At 31.2% G+C, this 14,778-nt stretch overlaps 2 protein-coding genes and 1 pseudogene across 2 annotated transcripts; 1 reads left to right on the top strand and 2 right to left on the bottom strand.

The window, feature by feature from the left end:
• Positions 1 to 453: 453 nt before the first annotated feature.
• On the bottom strand, positions 454 to 1,614 carry LOC106794887 (calmodulin). Its single transcript, XM_014762804.1, has 4 exons — positions 1,539 to 1,614; positions 1,200 to 1,360; positions 875 to 952; positions 454 to 588 (listed from the first exon to the last, which is right to left on the bottom strand). The coding sequence occupies exons 1-4, from the start codon at positions 1,612 to 1,614 to the stop codon at positions 454 to 456; spliced, it is 450 nt and encodes a 149-aa protein (XP_014618290.1).
• A 4,537-nt stretch (positions 1,615 to 6,151) lies between these two features.
• On the bottom strand, positions 6,152 to 9,357 carry LOC100806615 (2-methyl-6-phytyl-1,4-hydroquinone methyltransferase, chloroplastic). Its single transcript, XM_003536703.3, has 3 exons — positions 8,506 to 9,357; positions 7,865 to 8,171; positions 6,152 to 6,631 (listed from the first exon to the last, which is right to left on the bottom strand). The coding sequence occupies exons 1-3, from the start codon at positions 9,069 to 9,071 to the stop codon at positions 6,476 to 6,478; spliced, it is 1,029 nt and encodes a 342-aa protein (XP_003536751.1). The 5' UTR covers positions 9,072 to 9,357; the 3' UTR covers positions 6,152 to 6,475.
• A 1,163-nt stretch (positions 9,358 to 10,520) lies between these two features.
• On the top strand, positions 10,521 to 13,820 carry LOC112998116 (ammonium transporter 2 member 5-like; annotated as a pseudogene).
• Positions 13,821 to 14,778: the final 958 nt, after the last annotated feature.

Here is a 14,778-nt window from a genome sequence, read left to right on the forward strand (position 1 = left end):
AATATATTTTGAGCCAACTACACAAGATTATTTCAAGTTAATAATAATTGGTTTAAGGTTTAATTCCTATCGCTTCTAGCATGTTTTCTAACACATGTTGACCGCACTTGACATGATTTAAAGTTTTGATTCTCCAAGTATTACAATCATGATTGATAAAAAAATTTAAATAAATCACATTAATATATATGTTAGACAATACATTAATTATCACTTCATCATTCAATATTACATAAATTATACAATTATGATAAATATACAAAAGGCACGTGGTTAGATGACGGAGTCAAGGCTGAAAGAGGAAGGGAATAAACATTTCCACAGTATTGTCATAATAATACAAAAGAAGAGAATGGTTTAAAGAAAAAGTCAATGGATCAATATAATTAATAAAAAAAGAAAAGTCAATGTGTCACTTTGTCCTCGGAGACTTCCAAATTGAAATGAGATGGATCAATTTAACGTCATAAACCTCAGAAATTCTTCATAGCTATCTCGACCATCTCCATCCAAATCTGCTTCTCTAATCATTTGTTCAACTTCTTCGTCTGTTAGCCTCTCTCCCAATTTCACCATTACTTGTCTCAGCTATAAAAAAAAGTCTCATTTTAGTCATTTTTTATAAGACAAATGTTAACAACGAGAACACTGATTAATTAAGAAAATAGAAATAGATTTTTGTTAAGATGAGTAAAATTATGTTATTCATAAATTTTTTTCCCTCTTATATGATTTTTACAATAAATAATCCTTAATCAGTGTCTTAATTAAGGAACTCTGGTTAGCCGACCCATTATATAAAGCAGAGTTATTTTAGTACGCATGCATGGAAGGTGCAGAAATGCAGATTGAGCTGCATGGCAAGGTTGTTTACCTCAGTTGCTGATATATATCCATCATTATCCCTGTCAAATACTTTGAACGAGTCTTTTAGCTCCTCAGTCAGATTTTCCTAACAAAATTGACAATTAATATATATCATGACCTTTGCTTAAGCAGTTACATATATTATCAATATAAATAATGACAAATTTTCCTCAGTCATGTTTTTAATAATGACAATTAAATTGACACTTAATATCACGACATTTTATATCAAATTAACAACTAATAATGGCAGATTTTCCTCAGTAAGATTATCCCCCTCCCCACCCCACCCTTCCTTTCTTTCAAGTTTTTGACAGATTTCTATTTGTTACCTTTATTGTCCTTCCCATAATTTTCAAGAAGTCTTCAAAATTTACACTCAGGCTATTTCCATTAATGTCGACTTCACTAATCATTTCTTGAATTTTTTCTTTTGTTGCGTTTCCTTCTAATGATCGGACAATGGATATCAGTTCGTCCACCGTAATGAAACCTAAACATCATCACAAACATTTTCGAAAGAAGTTAGTTAACTATATAAAAATGCCCTTTATAAATTAACATCAAATGACATTAAACAATATATATCAACATTTATATATATATATATATATATATATATATATATATATATATATATATATAGGTTAATAATGTGCAGAAGAGCACACCGTCGGAGTCCTTGTCAACAACGACAAAGGCTTCATGGAATATAGCTATTTGATCTTCTGTCCATGCATTTGCCATTGTATATATTTTGCTGAGCAGCTAGCTAGCCTCAACTGAAGTGGAAATTAACCACAAAACTCTAATAGTGTAAATTTGGTTATTGCAAATATGGAGAGGAATTTTAATTTTGTCTTGTAATGCTATGTTCCTTGAGTTTCACTTTGCTTTTATAGATGTGTTGTGGGTGCAACTTTTATAGATGAGTTTCACTTTGCTTTAAAGCACGTTCGCTAGAATTTCTAAGTATATTCAAACTGGAATTTTTCCAGAAGGGTGCACAGGATTCGACTATTGAATGTAAGAATTCGTCATGAAGTTTTTACGAACTTCAATTCTTTCTTGTACCAACTCCCAACTATAAAAGTAATCATATATGGTTGCACGCATGCAAGGAATGGTATCGGTGAGAATTTGAGCAACTTCTAATGAATATCAACAAAATTTATCAGCAATAAGTAAACCTCTTTTGTCCCCAAATGAATCAATATTTAGATTTGGGCAATTAGCCAAGAAAGAAAGTATTAATCTCCGGTGTACGTACGCACGTGCATACACGTTATTTCATTCGTATATAAGATTTTGGGCAATTACGCAATTTTCTTATATTTTATAATTAAGATTTTAAAATATTTTTTAAGTAAGAACTAATTGATGTTTTTTTTTTGTTTTATAACCTAATCATCATTAGAATTAATATTAAAATAACATTCTTGCCTTATTATATATATTAAGAGTAAGAATATTCTATTTAATTAAATGCAAGTAAAGAGTTAGTAGATACATTTGTTATTAGACATTAAAGTAGTTACTAAATTACATTAATATTTCATATTCACGTAAATGGAATTCACATTATACTTTAATCTAAAATCTTAAACTTAAGTTTATAGATCTTGTATTTAATTATATGATGTTCAATTTTCTTATTTCTATATAATATGAGACTTCATTTCACACTTATAATTTAACAATAATAAAATTTTCATTATATCAGAATATGATGTAATATTTTTAAACAAATAAGGTGATTAGTGTTTTTCAAACAATTATAAGGTACAGTGACTAGTATTTAGTAGGGATGAAAAAAAAAGAAGTTTGTACAATCTCACATAACTTCATGAGTATCAATATATTTTGCTCAAATAGTTTAGTTAGTCCTGATAAAATTTGCGTAAAATCAGTATAAAACCAAACAAGTTTAATTTTAAATTGGGTAAACTAGCATAGTTGATGACAATCTAGTTAAATACGTTTAATATTTTCTATTATTTAATAAAAAAATATCATTATTGGGATATTTCCAAACATTAGGTTAATAAAATTTATCTAGAAGACTAAATCCTCACCTTAAATAGACCTTTATTAATGGAATTTAATTTTTAACTTTATAAAGTTACGTTTCTTCAAAAAAAAAACTTTATAAAGTTATGTATATTTTGTTATTTTTTTATTTAATGAAACTTAATGTTGACCCTTCTTTTGAAGTTACAAAAACTTAATGTTGAACCTTGAGTGAAATTGACTTTCAGCAATTTAATAACCAAATTGATTTTTAAACCTTAGTATAGAATATAGATACTAAAGTTGTTAATTATGCAACTTCAAATATCAGTCTTTCTCTGTCTTGGACCCTCTCCCTAAATTTCTTAGCACAAAAAAAAAAATACGAGTCTTTTTCTTAAATATAGATACGAGTACAAGAACCCCTGATATCCATTCACACCTCCCACATCATCTTTCTCTACATTCTAGCTTTATAATGAATTTGTTTATATTTGTCCAAACTTAATTGCTTGCTCTTTTTTTAAGACTTGTTTATACTTTTATATAATATGAATATTATATTTTTTTCTTTAATATAGGTTAATGAATTATATTAAAATTACAATTAACATTATTTAATTATTACAATTCAATACAATTAAACTATTTAATCTATGATCAATGCTTTTACTGACTCAATAACTTATTCAATTTAAGAACTTTAGTATATACGGATACCCATTAATACAAGTATGGATACTAAAATTATTACCCACGCAAGTTTTGAAACAATCTTTTTCTTAAATATAGGTATAATTTGAAGTATTATGTGGGTAAAACTTGTTGTCCAAAAATCAGTCTGATCCAACGGTGAATGAATCCGCAGTTGTAATTTGAAAAACGTTGTATGATGGGTGTGCAAAAATCAAAATAATTTTCCATGTTCTTTCTTGATTTATAATTGTTTACCCTCTCAAATGAGTCTCTCTCCTTAATCTGACCTTTCTCTACTTAAATAAGTGAAATAAAATGGACTTTTTCATTTCGACCTTTACTCCGGGAACAAAAAACCCAACAAATATCTTGTTCAAACCTTTCACATTATCACCCCTCCATGCTAGGTTTACAATAAGTTTGTATACAACTTGTCCAAACATAATTGCTTGCTTTTTTGTTCATATTTATCATAAAGTCCTTAAATCAAATAGTGACGTGAATCCTTTTTTAACATGAAATAATCTTTATTAAGAATGGGTTTTGGAATTTGTAAAAACTAAAAAGTATCCATATGACACGATCTAAATTTTAAACTTGATGACAAAGATAATAAATTTGACTGAAGTTTTTTCCTTAAATAAAACAGGCCATTACTTTTTGTACACCTTTTTGTTTTGTAAGCATATCCTTTTTTTCCTTGTCAAATTTTATTAAGAACATTTTTATATACATAGTTGGATTCATCGTTCTAAAATTAAATTCCAGATATATTTATTTTTACATAATTCCGGAAACTATTTTCTAAACGTGTGAACTCTAAAACTTATTTTCATAAGAACATCAAAATGCATGTGCACATGGATTTGTACTTGCAGAAGGATTTATTGGCATTTATGTATTGTCTTTTCGTCGTTGTTTTCATATATGAACATCGACATCAAAATGTATGAGCCCATTTATTTCCACGTGATTTGCAATACTACGTCAGGTTTTGTTCTTACGTATCCTTATTTATAATGTCGTTACAATAATTTTTGAAACAGATAAAATTTCAATACTTCCAAAATGTAATTTCCATCACTATTCTAAGGAATTTCCAGAACCTAAATTCTGAAATTGTAAAAAATTTATATACTTCCAAAAACTAAATTCCAAAACAATAAAATCGAAGTCTTGTATAAAGGCGTAACTAGAACTAGTTGAAAACAGTGCCTTAACTATTTTTTTTATACTCCAATTTTGAATTGAAAGTAAAAAAAATAATTAAGAGATGTAAATAACTAGCATATTTAAGGAATTATCTTTTATAATAATCATCTGGTCAGAGGCAGTTTTTAGAATTAGTTAAAGGATAAAACAATAAAAAAATGTGTACACAAAATATAAGTATTATCTTTATTACTACTAGATGAGAAAGAGACACTTAGTGCCTCAATCTGTATTTTTTAAAATAAAAATAAAAAAGAAAAGTAGTTGAAGAATAGAATAACAGTTATATTTTGGATGTTTATGAAAAAAATGAAAGCAATTATATATATTGAAGAATAATTTAGAAATAAGAAATGGGTACACAAAATGGATAATTATTTTATTAATAATTAATAATTATAAATTACTTATTAGTATAGATAAAATTTACCAAAAACAAAAGAGCGTGCAAGAGGGCTCTTGCTAAATACACCTCCATGCTTGTGAAGTAAGCCCATTTCTACTCTTATTACCAATTATACCCTCTTAACTCGATTTCGATGCATCCCCACAACTGTGTTCTTCCTTTAAACCACTTTTTCACCTCTTTCTTTCATTGAACCCCCATTTTTGTTCTTCCTTGACACTCATCTTCAGACACAAGCTACTCGACCCCCTCATGTGCGTCGCTCAAAAATTCGCCATCATCAGCAAGACCTATGTCCTCGATGACTACATTGTCTTGGCGAAGATCCTCGACCTCGCCGTGGGCCGATAGGAGGTTTGAGAGAGTGGATGCACAACAGTGCCGTCATTGAAGAAGGGTTTGGTGTGGGGCGTGAGCAACAGTCGGGTTTGGGCTCAAAATCCCCAACTCGCAAAAAACTGACCACTACAAATACGACCCATCTCTAATTGTTTAGCCTTCAGATTATGGCGGGTCAGTTGAGTCGATTTCGAATGAGAATGAGTGGGTTTTGTCTAGGTTTGCTTCTTGTTTACAACTTTTTGAGGGGTCTCTTCAACATTTACTTTTACGATGCCATCGAATTAGAATGAAAGTGTATAATTGGTAATAAGAGAAGAAAGGGGGGTTTACTTAACAAACAGGGAGGTTTATTTAGCAAGAGCCAAGAGAGGGTGCAATAATTGGGCCAATAAAATACTTAGATAGGCCTGGCCCATGCCTACTTGGTTAGGTTTGTTCATGTTGCAAAGATGGTGAGTTACCCTGCTCTCTGTATTGCTCTCTGTTTTATCTCACTCAACTGGAGAAGCATAACTAATGTCAAATTATCATGCTTTCAGATTCTATTAGAGCAATATCTTCCTTAATATACTCTCCTTAAAAAGGTTAACATAAACAGACATATTGCATTAGTATCAGTTGGAAAAAAGAAAGGGATGTTAACCTCTAAACGACATTAACATCCTTATATAATCATTACATAAAACAATGTTGGAATAATTGACCTCTTAAGACTGCTGATGGACAGAACAAAATGACAAGTGGACGTGTACAATATGGTTGCATTCGGGCTTCCCGCCCAAAATTATCATAGCTTGCAAGAGCAGCCAGCAAATTTGAGCTCAGTTACGTAATAAACTACTTGACATTTGATCAAATTTCTCTTAATTGAGAGTACATTTGATGAAACTTTGAAAAAGATACTGATAAAGTATCAAAAGGATCACTAACTACTAATATCTCTTAGATTGGCTGACCTTTGGGAACAACTTGATCTTTGAGCCACATGTAAATTGGAACCAACACAAACCATGTGGCTGCCAAGGCACCCAAAACGAAGCGCAGTGCAAACACAAAAGGATTAACGGACTTTTCAACATCTTCTTCCTTTGGACCAAGCTGCAGAAAATTGTAGAAACCAAAGTCAATCAGCATAATTTTCAAATTCAAGGGAATAATAATGTGAACTTTTTTAAAACAATTCACATATTCAATAAAACCTTAAATCCTATGACATTATGATGAATAGAAACATTTTGCAGTGAAGCAAGAAAACAGTGATTGGCATGGGCAGCAGTAGAAATGTTGGTGCTTTATTGGAAATCCAGACTCAACCAAAGTATTCACAGCATTCACTCAAAGAACCTAAAAGATAACAATCAGTTGAAACCCAGTACATTTGCTTGCCTATGTACAATAATTTAGTAAGCAAAAACTGTATTGTATCTTTGAACTTCAATTTATTCAAAGAATGAAAAACTTTACAAGTTGAAATGAAAGTGTGAAACTAGACCTAACCATGCATGTAAATCAAAATTGAAAGTAACCAGTAAAATCAACCTCATTACTTTGTTCATCAAGCTCTGTACAGTTATTTTGTTTTTACTTATAAATTTGGTTTATTGACACTTCTAAACAGTCAACCGTTTCCATGTTATACATCTTTTCCATACTACCAGTATACGACCCGGTCATCATCAAGCACAAGTGCACTGCAGCCAAGACAACTATCAAATATACTCATGATATTTAAGAGACATTTTTTTAAAAAGAAACCTCACTGTCACCTATACACTACAGCACAGCATGAAATGAATTTTTATCTTCAATTTCAAGATACTATATTCATTTGGCAGACATGTTAAGAAAGACTCATTCTAACCACAGAAAGTAGTACTTTGTTCATAAGTGCTTGCTACATATACTTTAAAAACCATCACGATAGAGTTGCAATGACTTTGCAAGATTAAGCTACGCCTAATCGAATTTGGATCATCTATTTTCCTGGAGACATTAAAGTTTCATTTAGAAAGACAAAAACAAGTTTGTGCCAGTGTCCAAAAATAAACTTGGGATCTAAATCATAAAAAATGGGATACACCCACATAAAAAATGGGATGTGCCAGTGTCCAATTAGGTGTCAACTTTGTTCGTGTTCAGTAAATCATAAAATGGTGGGATGTATCATTGCAAAAACAGACACACACCATCAAGGAGAGAGATAACTGATACGCTCACATAAAACCTGCCCATGATTCAAGTTAAAAAAATAATAACATCCCCCAAATAAAACAAGGGAAAACAAACATACAACCAAATATAGATAGATTAAGAAGCTGAGACGACAAATACCTGCAAAGGAGAATCTCCAGATGCAGGCTTAACACCGGTCACTGAACAACCCATAATCAAGCCATGTCGGCGAACACCACGGTACCATTTTGGGCCAATCCTTTTTAGTTGGACGTCCTTAAACCCTGCCTTCTGAAACCACTCAATATACTCTTCCTCCTTGGGGAAAAGCATCCAAACATCAGCAAAGAAACGTGACAACCAAAATGTAGGGTAGACCGGACCAATTAGACATGCCTTGGCTCCAAGTTTCAAAACCCTGTAAGCTTCCTTGATGCCACGCTGTGGATCCGGCCAGTATTCAATACTGAGAAACAAAAGCACACCATAATCACCTACTTAAAAGCAACCCATCGAGAAGTAAAGAATCATGTCTGGGATGTTGAAACTACAATTGTTAACTTCTTAAAATCACATCCGAAACATGGAAAATCACATGTGACATGTGCAATTAAACACACTATATACATCAATACACACATAAATGGCCAAAATGCAAAGTAACTACAAATTTATGTCACTGAATAAATTGAACACCTGAATAACAACAATGCAACTAAAACACAGCAATGCAAACTTGCCATCACATTCACACAATATCATCATCATGTAAGGACAGATGAAACAGCATAGAGCTGTACCTTCCCGCGGATACATATCTATCGGCATAATCGGTTCGAAAGGGGAGATCCTCGGCATCCCCTTCGATTATTTTGCATTCCTTGAGTGGTTCCTTCTGCTTGGCCTTAGCAAGCTGGTGGGGTGACTGGTCAAGAATGGTGACATTCTTGGCATCCACATGCTTGACAATACCAAGAGTGGTGAAACCGGTGCCGCCGCCGACATCGACGACAATCATGTTCCTGTCATTGAGATCAGCGGGTTCAAGGGCATCATCCCTCATGTCCTCGGTCCAATGGCCAGGGTTAATGACATGGTCATACACAATTGAGAGAAACCTATAGAACCAAAACGCCTCTTTTTTGTGCTGAATGAACCTTGGCTGCGAGGTTGGCCTCGAAGCAGAGACACTACACTTGGGTACTACTAAGCTCCTAAAGTTGGGAACTTTAGCACTAGTGGTGGCAACAAAACTCACTCTTGGAAAATTCTTACCGTGCAAATCTGAACCAGTGAAACCTAAGCCGTTTCCGGTTAGGGTTCTGAGAGTGAGCTTTTCAGTTCCACTGAGCATTACTGAAGCCATTGAATTGAATCAATCTACAAAAAACCCACAGATAGGTTAGTTCAATTGAAGTGAAGTTTAATCCTGCAAGGAGTGTTGTTTTGTTATCCTGAAAATGAAAAGGGAAAAGTGGTGAAGGAAAGGACGAAACAAAAGAGACGAAGGAAATAGGCGAGTGGTGAATGAAAAGGGAAAAGTGTTGCTTTGTTATCCTGATTGAACGCCGTGGCGGTTGAATTGGGTGTCGTTCACAAAAATTTGCGATTTATTTCTCACCACTCGCCTATTTTCCATCATTAGGAAAGTGTGTTGGAGATTAGCTATTAGTTTGTCTTAAAATCCTCACAGAACATATTTTACAATATTATTTGTTATTTTAAATTTTGAAAGTTTAAAATTATCATAAATTCTATTATTTCTAAACTAATTAACTTCGTTTGTCACTATGGAAAAAATGATGAGACGTTTCTAAAAATAAATTGAATGAAAAATATGATATATTTTACTATATTTATTAAAATTATTTAGATTTAAGTACATATTTTATTATCTAAGTTTTTTCATGCATTCTGTTATCATTTTTTTTAATTTTATACATTTTTATCATCACGTTCATAACAAGATGATATTTTATAAAAATTGATGACAAAAATTATGTCATTTTTTTTTTTTATAGATAAGTTATCATTGGTAAAATACAAAAATAAAATAGAAAACATTATCATGTAATGTAATGCGTGAAAACAAAAATTGAGTAATCAAATTTACAAAATGAAGATACTTGATGATAAAATTTGTAATTAAATCAATTATTTATTTGCTTAATGCAATAGGACATGTAATTTTTTAAAATGAAATTAGGTGTATTTTTATGAGATATAATTTACATCTTAAAATTAGATAGACAAAATGTTCACTTAATTTGCTGAAAATTATAGTACTAGCTAAAACAAATTTTTTTATTTCACATTTGATTTTAAAAAATATATGAGACAATATAAATTAATCAAATGAAAACATAACAAAATCTCAATTTTTTATTACTCAGGTAAAAAAAAAAACACACATACTTTCACTTTTGAATCATTGCATCGAATTATTATTATTATTATTATTATTATTATTATTATTATTATTATTATTATTATTATTATTATTATTATTATCTGTTAGTTACAACATCTTAATCTCTAATATAATAATTTTATTGTATCATATATTTTTTCCGTTCATATGAAAGACACATTACGCCAACCGGCTCACCTTGTCAATCACAAATTCCAATCATATACTTTATATAATATTATAATATTAGAATATGGAGCTAACGACACAAATACATATCAAGACAGAGTTTATTAGTTTTATTAAAAAAATTAGTTAAAAAATTTGAACCGATTATCCCTTAACTTTTTTCATTTTCTCAAATACTGAATCAATCTTTTACAAGAATATATATATATATAAGAAATGAGTCGCCTACCATCAAACCTGTTGCCAGTTGATGGAAGCCCGGAGTGGATGAACAGGGGTGACAACACGTGGCAGCTGACGTCAGCTACTCTGGTGGGCCTGCAGAGCGTTCCGGGCTTGGTCATCCTCTACGGCAGCATAGTGAAGAAGAAATTAATGGGCTTTGAACTCTGCCTTCATGGCCCTGTACGCTTTTGCGGCGGTTCTTGTTTTCTGGGTGGGGTGGTGCTACAAAATGTCATTCGGCGAGAGGATCCTTCCATTTCTGGGGCAGCCAAACACGGCCTTGGACAGGGAATTCGTTTTTCGCCAAGCTTTTGCAGGGGAATTTCCCAACGCCACCATGGTGTACTTTCAGTTGGCTTTTGCTGCCATCAGGTTGATTCTCATGGCAGGGGCATAGCTTGCAGGTAGGGATGGTAATAAGGCGAGTGCCTTTTGAGAAAGTCTTTGGTTCAACCTATTTAAGACTTGACTTAAGGTTAAAGTCAAACTATAAAAAAAGCTTGTTAAGCTTGATAAGTCAACTTATTTAAGTAATAATAATAATAATATTATTATTATTATTTATACAATTTTTATGACATTATGAATGACAAGGTGAAGTGGCATAAAGTGCTTAAGTGACAAAAAAATTTTAAAAAGAAAGAGTCGAGTTAAAAGGATAAAGCAAACAGATTAATACTTTCAAAGAAAAAAAATGTTTTGTAAAGACATTCAGACAATTTAAATATTTTTATTTAACTATATTAGTATAAATCATCTCTAATCCATATATTTTTTTAATATTAGGTTCTTTTTTTCATTTTCTTTTCATATACATTATGTTTTAACAACTTAAATTCAATATGATTTTGTTTATCAATTATTTTTGAATTTATACATTACTTATACGAAATTTTATAAGTTTCTTTTTTTAGTTAGTATTTTACTAGGTTTTAAAAAATTAATTGATCAAAAACATCTTTAAATATACTTTCAAATAGGCTCATATGTCAAGCCAAACTTTTATATAGGTTATCTTTAAGAAAAGTCTTAAGAAAAAAATGCTTATTACAATGAGCAAGTTTAAGCTCTTGCATATTCAACTTAAGCCTTCAGTATATGGAGAACTGATGGACGGTTGTTCAAGTTGGGCCTCATTGATTACTCCGGTGGCTTTGTTATTCATCTTTCTTCTGGGGTTGCTGGTTTCGTCGCAGCATGTTGGCTATATAGTTTCTAATTATTTTGCATTATCTTTCATGCATATGATCTCCCTAATCAGTGTAATTTACTTTATTTTTTGAGAATACATGCAAGTATAGGGTGTTTGAAAATCACATGGATGCACTTATATGATATAGAGTTTTTCTTTTTTATCAATAAATATTAGTTTATTAATTTTATTAAAAATGTCAATGAAGAAATTATAATCCTACAAAACTATTCACCGATACAGATTTGTTAGGAATGAAAACTTTGTCACTTTTAATAATTCTACCGGGTTTAATGAGTAGTTGCACTCTCTTATTTTTTAAAATTTATTAAATTTGTAAATAAAATTTTATATTTTCATATGATTTTATTTTTTATAATTTATCCTTACTGATTTAGGGTTTTTATCCGCCACAGTCAAATAGGGATTACTTGTTGCAGATGTAAAAAAAGGGTGTTTTGAAGAGTTGTACCAAATTTATACAAGTTTAATTGGCATGAAAATATACTATAATTCTTATTTTGGCTTACTTTAATAATATTTTTGAAAAATAAGTTCATTCGTGATAAAATTTATTACGTAAGTTTGGTGGTAACACATGGTGAATGAAGTGGGGATATGACTTTTTATGCAGGTAGGACCAAGGGCAGTGAAGGATAGAGAGAGGTTCCCTCCAAACAACATACTTCTGATGGCTTACCATGGATTCAACGGTGGAGATCCATACGCAGCCAGCATAGATGCATCTCTGGCCGTCCTTAACACCCACGTCTGCACGGCAATGAGCTTGTTGACTTGGCTTTTCCTTGACATACTCTTCTTTGGAAAACCTTCCGTCATTGGTGCCACTCAAGGCATGATCACTGGCCTGGTTTGCAACACCCCTGCTGCCGGTACCATATGCCTTCATAACCATATCTCACATATTTTATGAAACATTAATAGTTTCTATTAGTACACAAAGATTATGTGATATGATTATGAGATAACTTTTTCTTTTAAATATTTGATAAGAAATTTGATTATAAAGATAATACATACATAAAAAATATAATATTTGTCTAGAGAAATTAACTTCTTAAATAAATGAATTTTATTAGCAGAAGAACTAAAACTTAAAATTTTTAAAATTGGGGACTAAAACAAAAGATGACCCATTTTCATATATCAAAACTATAATTTCAAACATTATATTATATATTCTTATGTAAGATTAATTGAATGGTTAAGAAAGAACAGAACAAGAGGTTGAATCCATTCTACGTGACAAAAAATGACAGACTAATAATTAACCTTTATCCTTTATTTGATAAAAAAATTATTATATATGTTTTTGGTGTCATGAGTCATGACTAAAATGAATTTGTTAGGAAATCTGAAACTTGATTTATTTGTTTGTTTGAGTTTAGGTGTGGTGCAAGGTTGGGCAGCAATCATAATGGGAATGATGTCTGGAAGCATCCCATGGTACACAATGATGGTCCTGCACAAAGAAAGTAAGCTACTCAAACAAGTAGATGATACTTCAGCAGTTTTCCACACCCATGCCGTGGCTGGTAGCTTAGGTGGCATTTTGGCTGGTTTCTTTGCTGACCCTAACCTTTGTTATCTCTTCTATGGAGTACAAGATTCCTTGCACTATACGGGTCTTGTTTATGGCATATTCAATGGGAATCTCAAGACAGGGTTCAGGCAAATGGGGGTTCAGCTTCTTGGCATTGTTTTTGTAATACTTCTGAATGTCACCACAACTAGCATTGTGTGTTTGTTGGTTAGGATGATAGTTCCACTTAGGATGAGTGAAGATGACTTGCAAGTTGGGGATGAAGCAGTTCATGGCGAGGTTGCATATGCATTGTGGGGTGATGGAGAGAAGCTTGAGACTGCTGCTGGTGAGGCTTTAACTTCTGAAAAGAATCATGAATTGCCAACTGTGGAACTTATAAAAAGTTTGAGTGATGCTCCATTAATCGATTGAATTGAAGGGTAAGAGATTCTAGCTCTTTTGTTGGTTTTGTTATTGTTTGAGAGGGAAATACTAAAATAATAAGGATCAGTACTCATTAGTCTAGTAAGAAGAGAATTTGGTTCCTCTGTAATTGTTGTTGCAAAGCCAAGATGTCAATTGCAAGATGACCCCATTGTACATTTGCTTGAGGGAATAATGATGTTTATTTAAGTAAGCTTATTTTTGTTATCTTATATGCTTTAAACAAGCAATGACAAAAAAAAAATGTTTTATTTAGACTGGAGTAACTATATCAATTTGCCTAAAAAAAGCTATATAAATTCTTACAATTCTTGTTAACGTTTAGTTTTTAGAGTTGATTGTAAATGTCTACAAATGGTAAAAAAAATTATTTATTGTATTTAAAATGCAAAAGTATAATAAATATTTTATTCTTTATTAAGTATTAATAATAAAAAATTTCATTTTTATTTTATTTTTTCATACTTACCTTTTCAATTGTAAGATTGGCCTTAAGAAGAAAATGACGCAGTTCCTGTAAAGAACAGCACTAGTAAATTTTATTACTTGCTGACTCGGTGTGTATCACTCACTTTCCTTTTTCCTTTCTTTTGCTCACAAAGATTTTTGTGCGGTGTAACTAATTAATTTGTACATTAAGACACAAATAAAACTAAAAAGTAGATGTTTCTCTATGTCGAAGAAAATCACGTGTAGAAATATTTTAGGTTCTATTTGGTTTCAAAGAAAGAAATACTTTTTTTTGGTTCGTACGATCTTGAAGAGAGTAAATACTTTTTTTTTTGCATCAAAATTTATTTTTTAGAATAAAAAAATAATTTTCTTTGGTTTTTAGACAAAAAAAATGATTATTTAACCAAAAGAATAGATGTTTTAGCCAGGTATAAAAAATTGGTTTTCTAGACAAAAACATTGATTTTTTTACACAAAAAATTACTTTTGGCCTATTTCTCTTAAACTAAATAACATAACATATTATTTTATTTCTCATTCTTTAAATTATCTCTTATTTTTATCTAACTTAATTTTTCCTCTAAACCAAACACACCCTTAAAAATGGGATTTAA

The sequence above is a fragment of the Glycine max genome, chromosome 10, assembly GCF_000004515.6.
Source record: "Glycine max cultivar Williams 82 chromosome 10, Glycine_max_v4.0, whole genome shotgun sequence".
In the NCBI taxonomy this organism is placed as follows: Eukaryota; Viridiplantae; Streptophyta; class Magnoliopsida; order Fabales; family Fabaceae; genus Glycine; species Glycine max.

Coding starts and splice junctions, on each gene's coding strand:
- LOC106794887 (XM_014762804.1), bottom strand. CDS start 1,614: ATGGCAAATGCATGGACAGAAGATCAAATAGCTATATTCCATGAAGCC. Junction 953..1,199: donor TTATGGGAAGGACAATAAAG/GTAACAAATAGA, acceptor CAATTTTGTTAG/GAAAATCTGACTGAGGAGCT. Junction 589..874: donor GATATATATCAGCAACTGAG/GTAAACAACCTT, acceptor TTTTTTTTATAG/CTGAGACAAGTAATGGTGAA.
- LOC100806615 (XM_003536703.3), bottom strand. CDS start 9,071: ATGGCTTCAGTAATGCTCAGTGGAACTGAAAAGCTCACTCTCAGAACC. Junction 8,172..8,505: donor AGATATGTATCCGCGGGAAG/GTACAGCTCTAT, acceptor TTTGTTTCTCAG/TATTGAATACTGGCCGGATC. Junction 6,632..7,864: donor CTGGAGATTCTCCTTTGCAG/GTATTTGTCGTC, acceptor AATTTTCTGCAG/CTTGGTCCAAAGGAAGAAGA.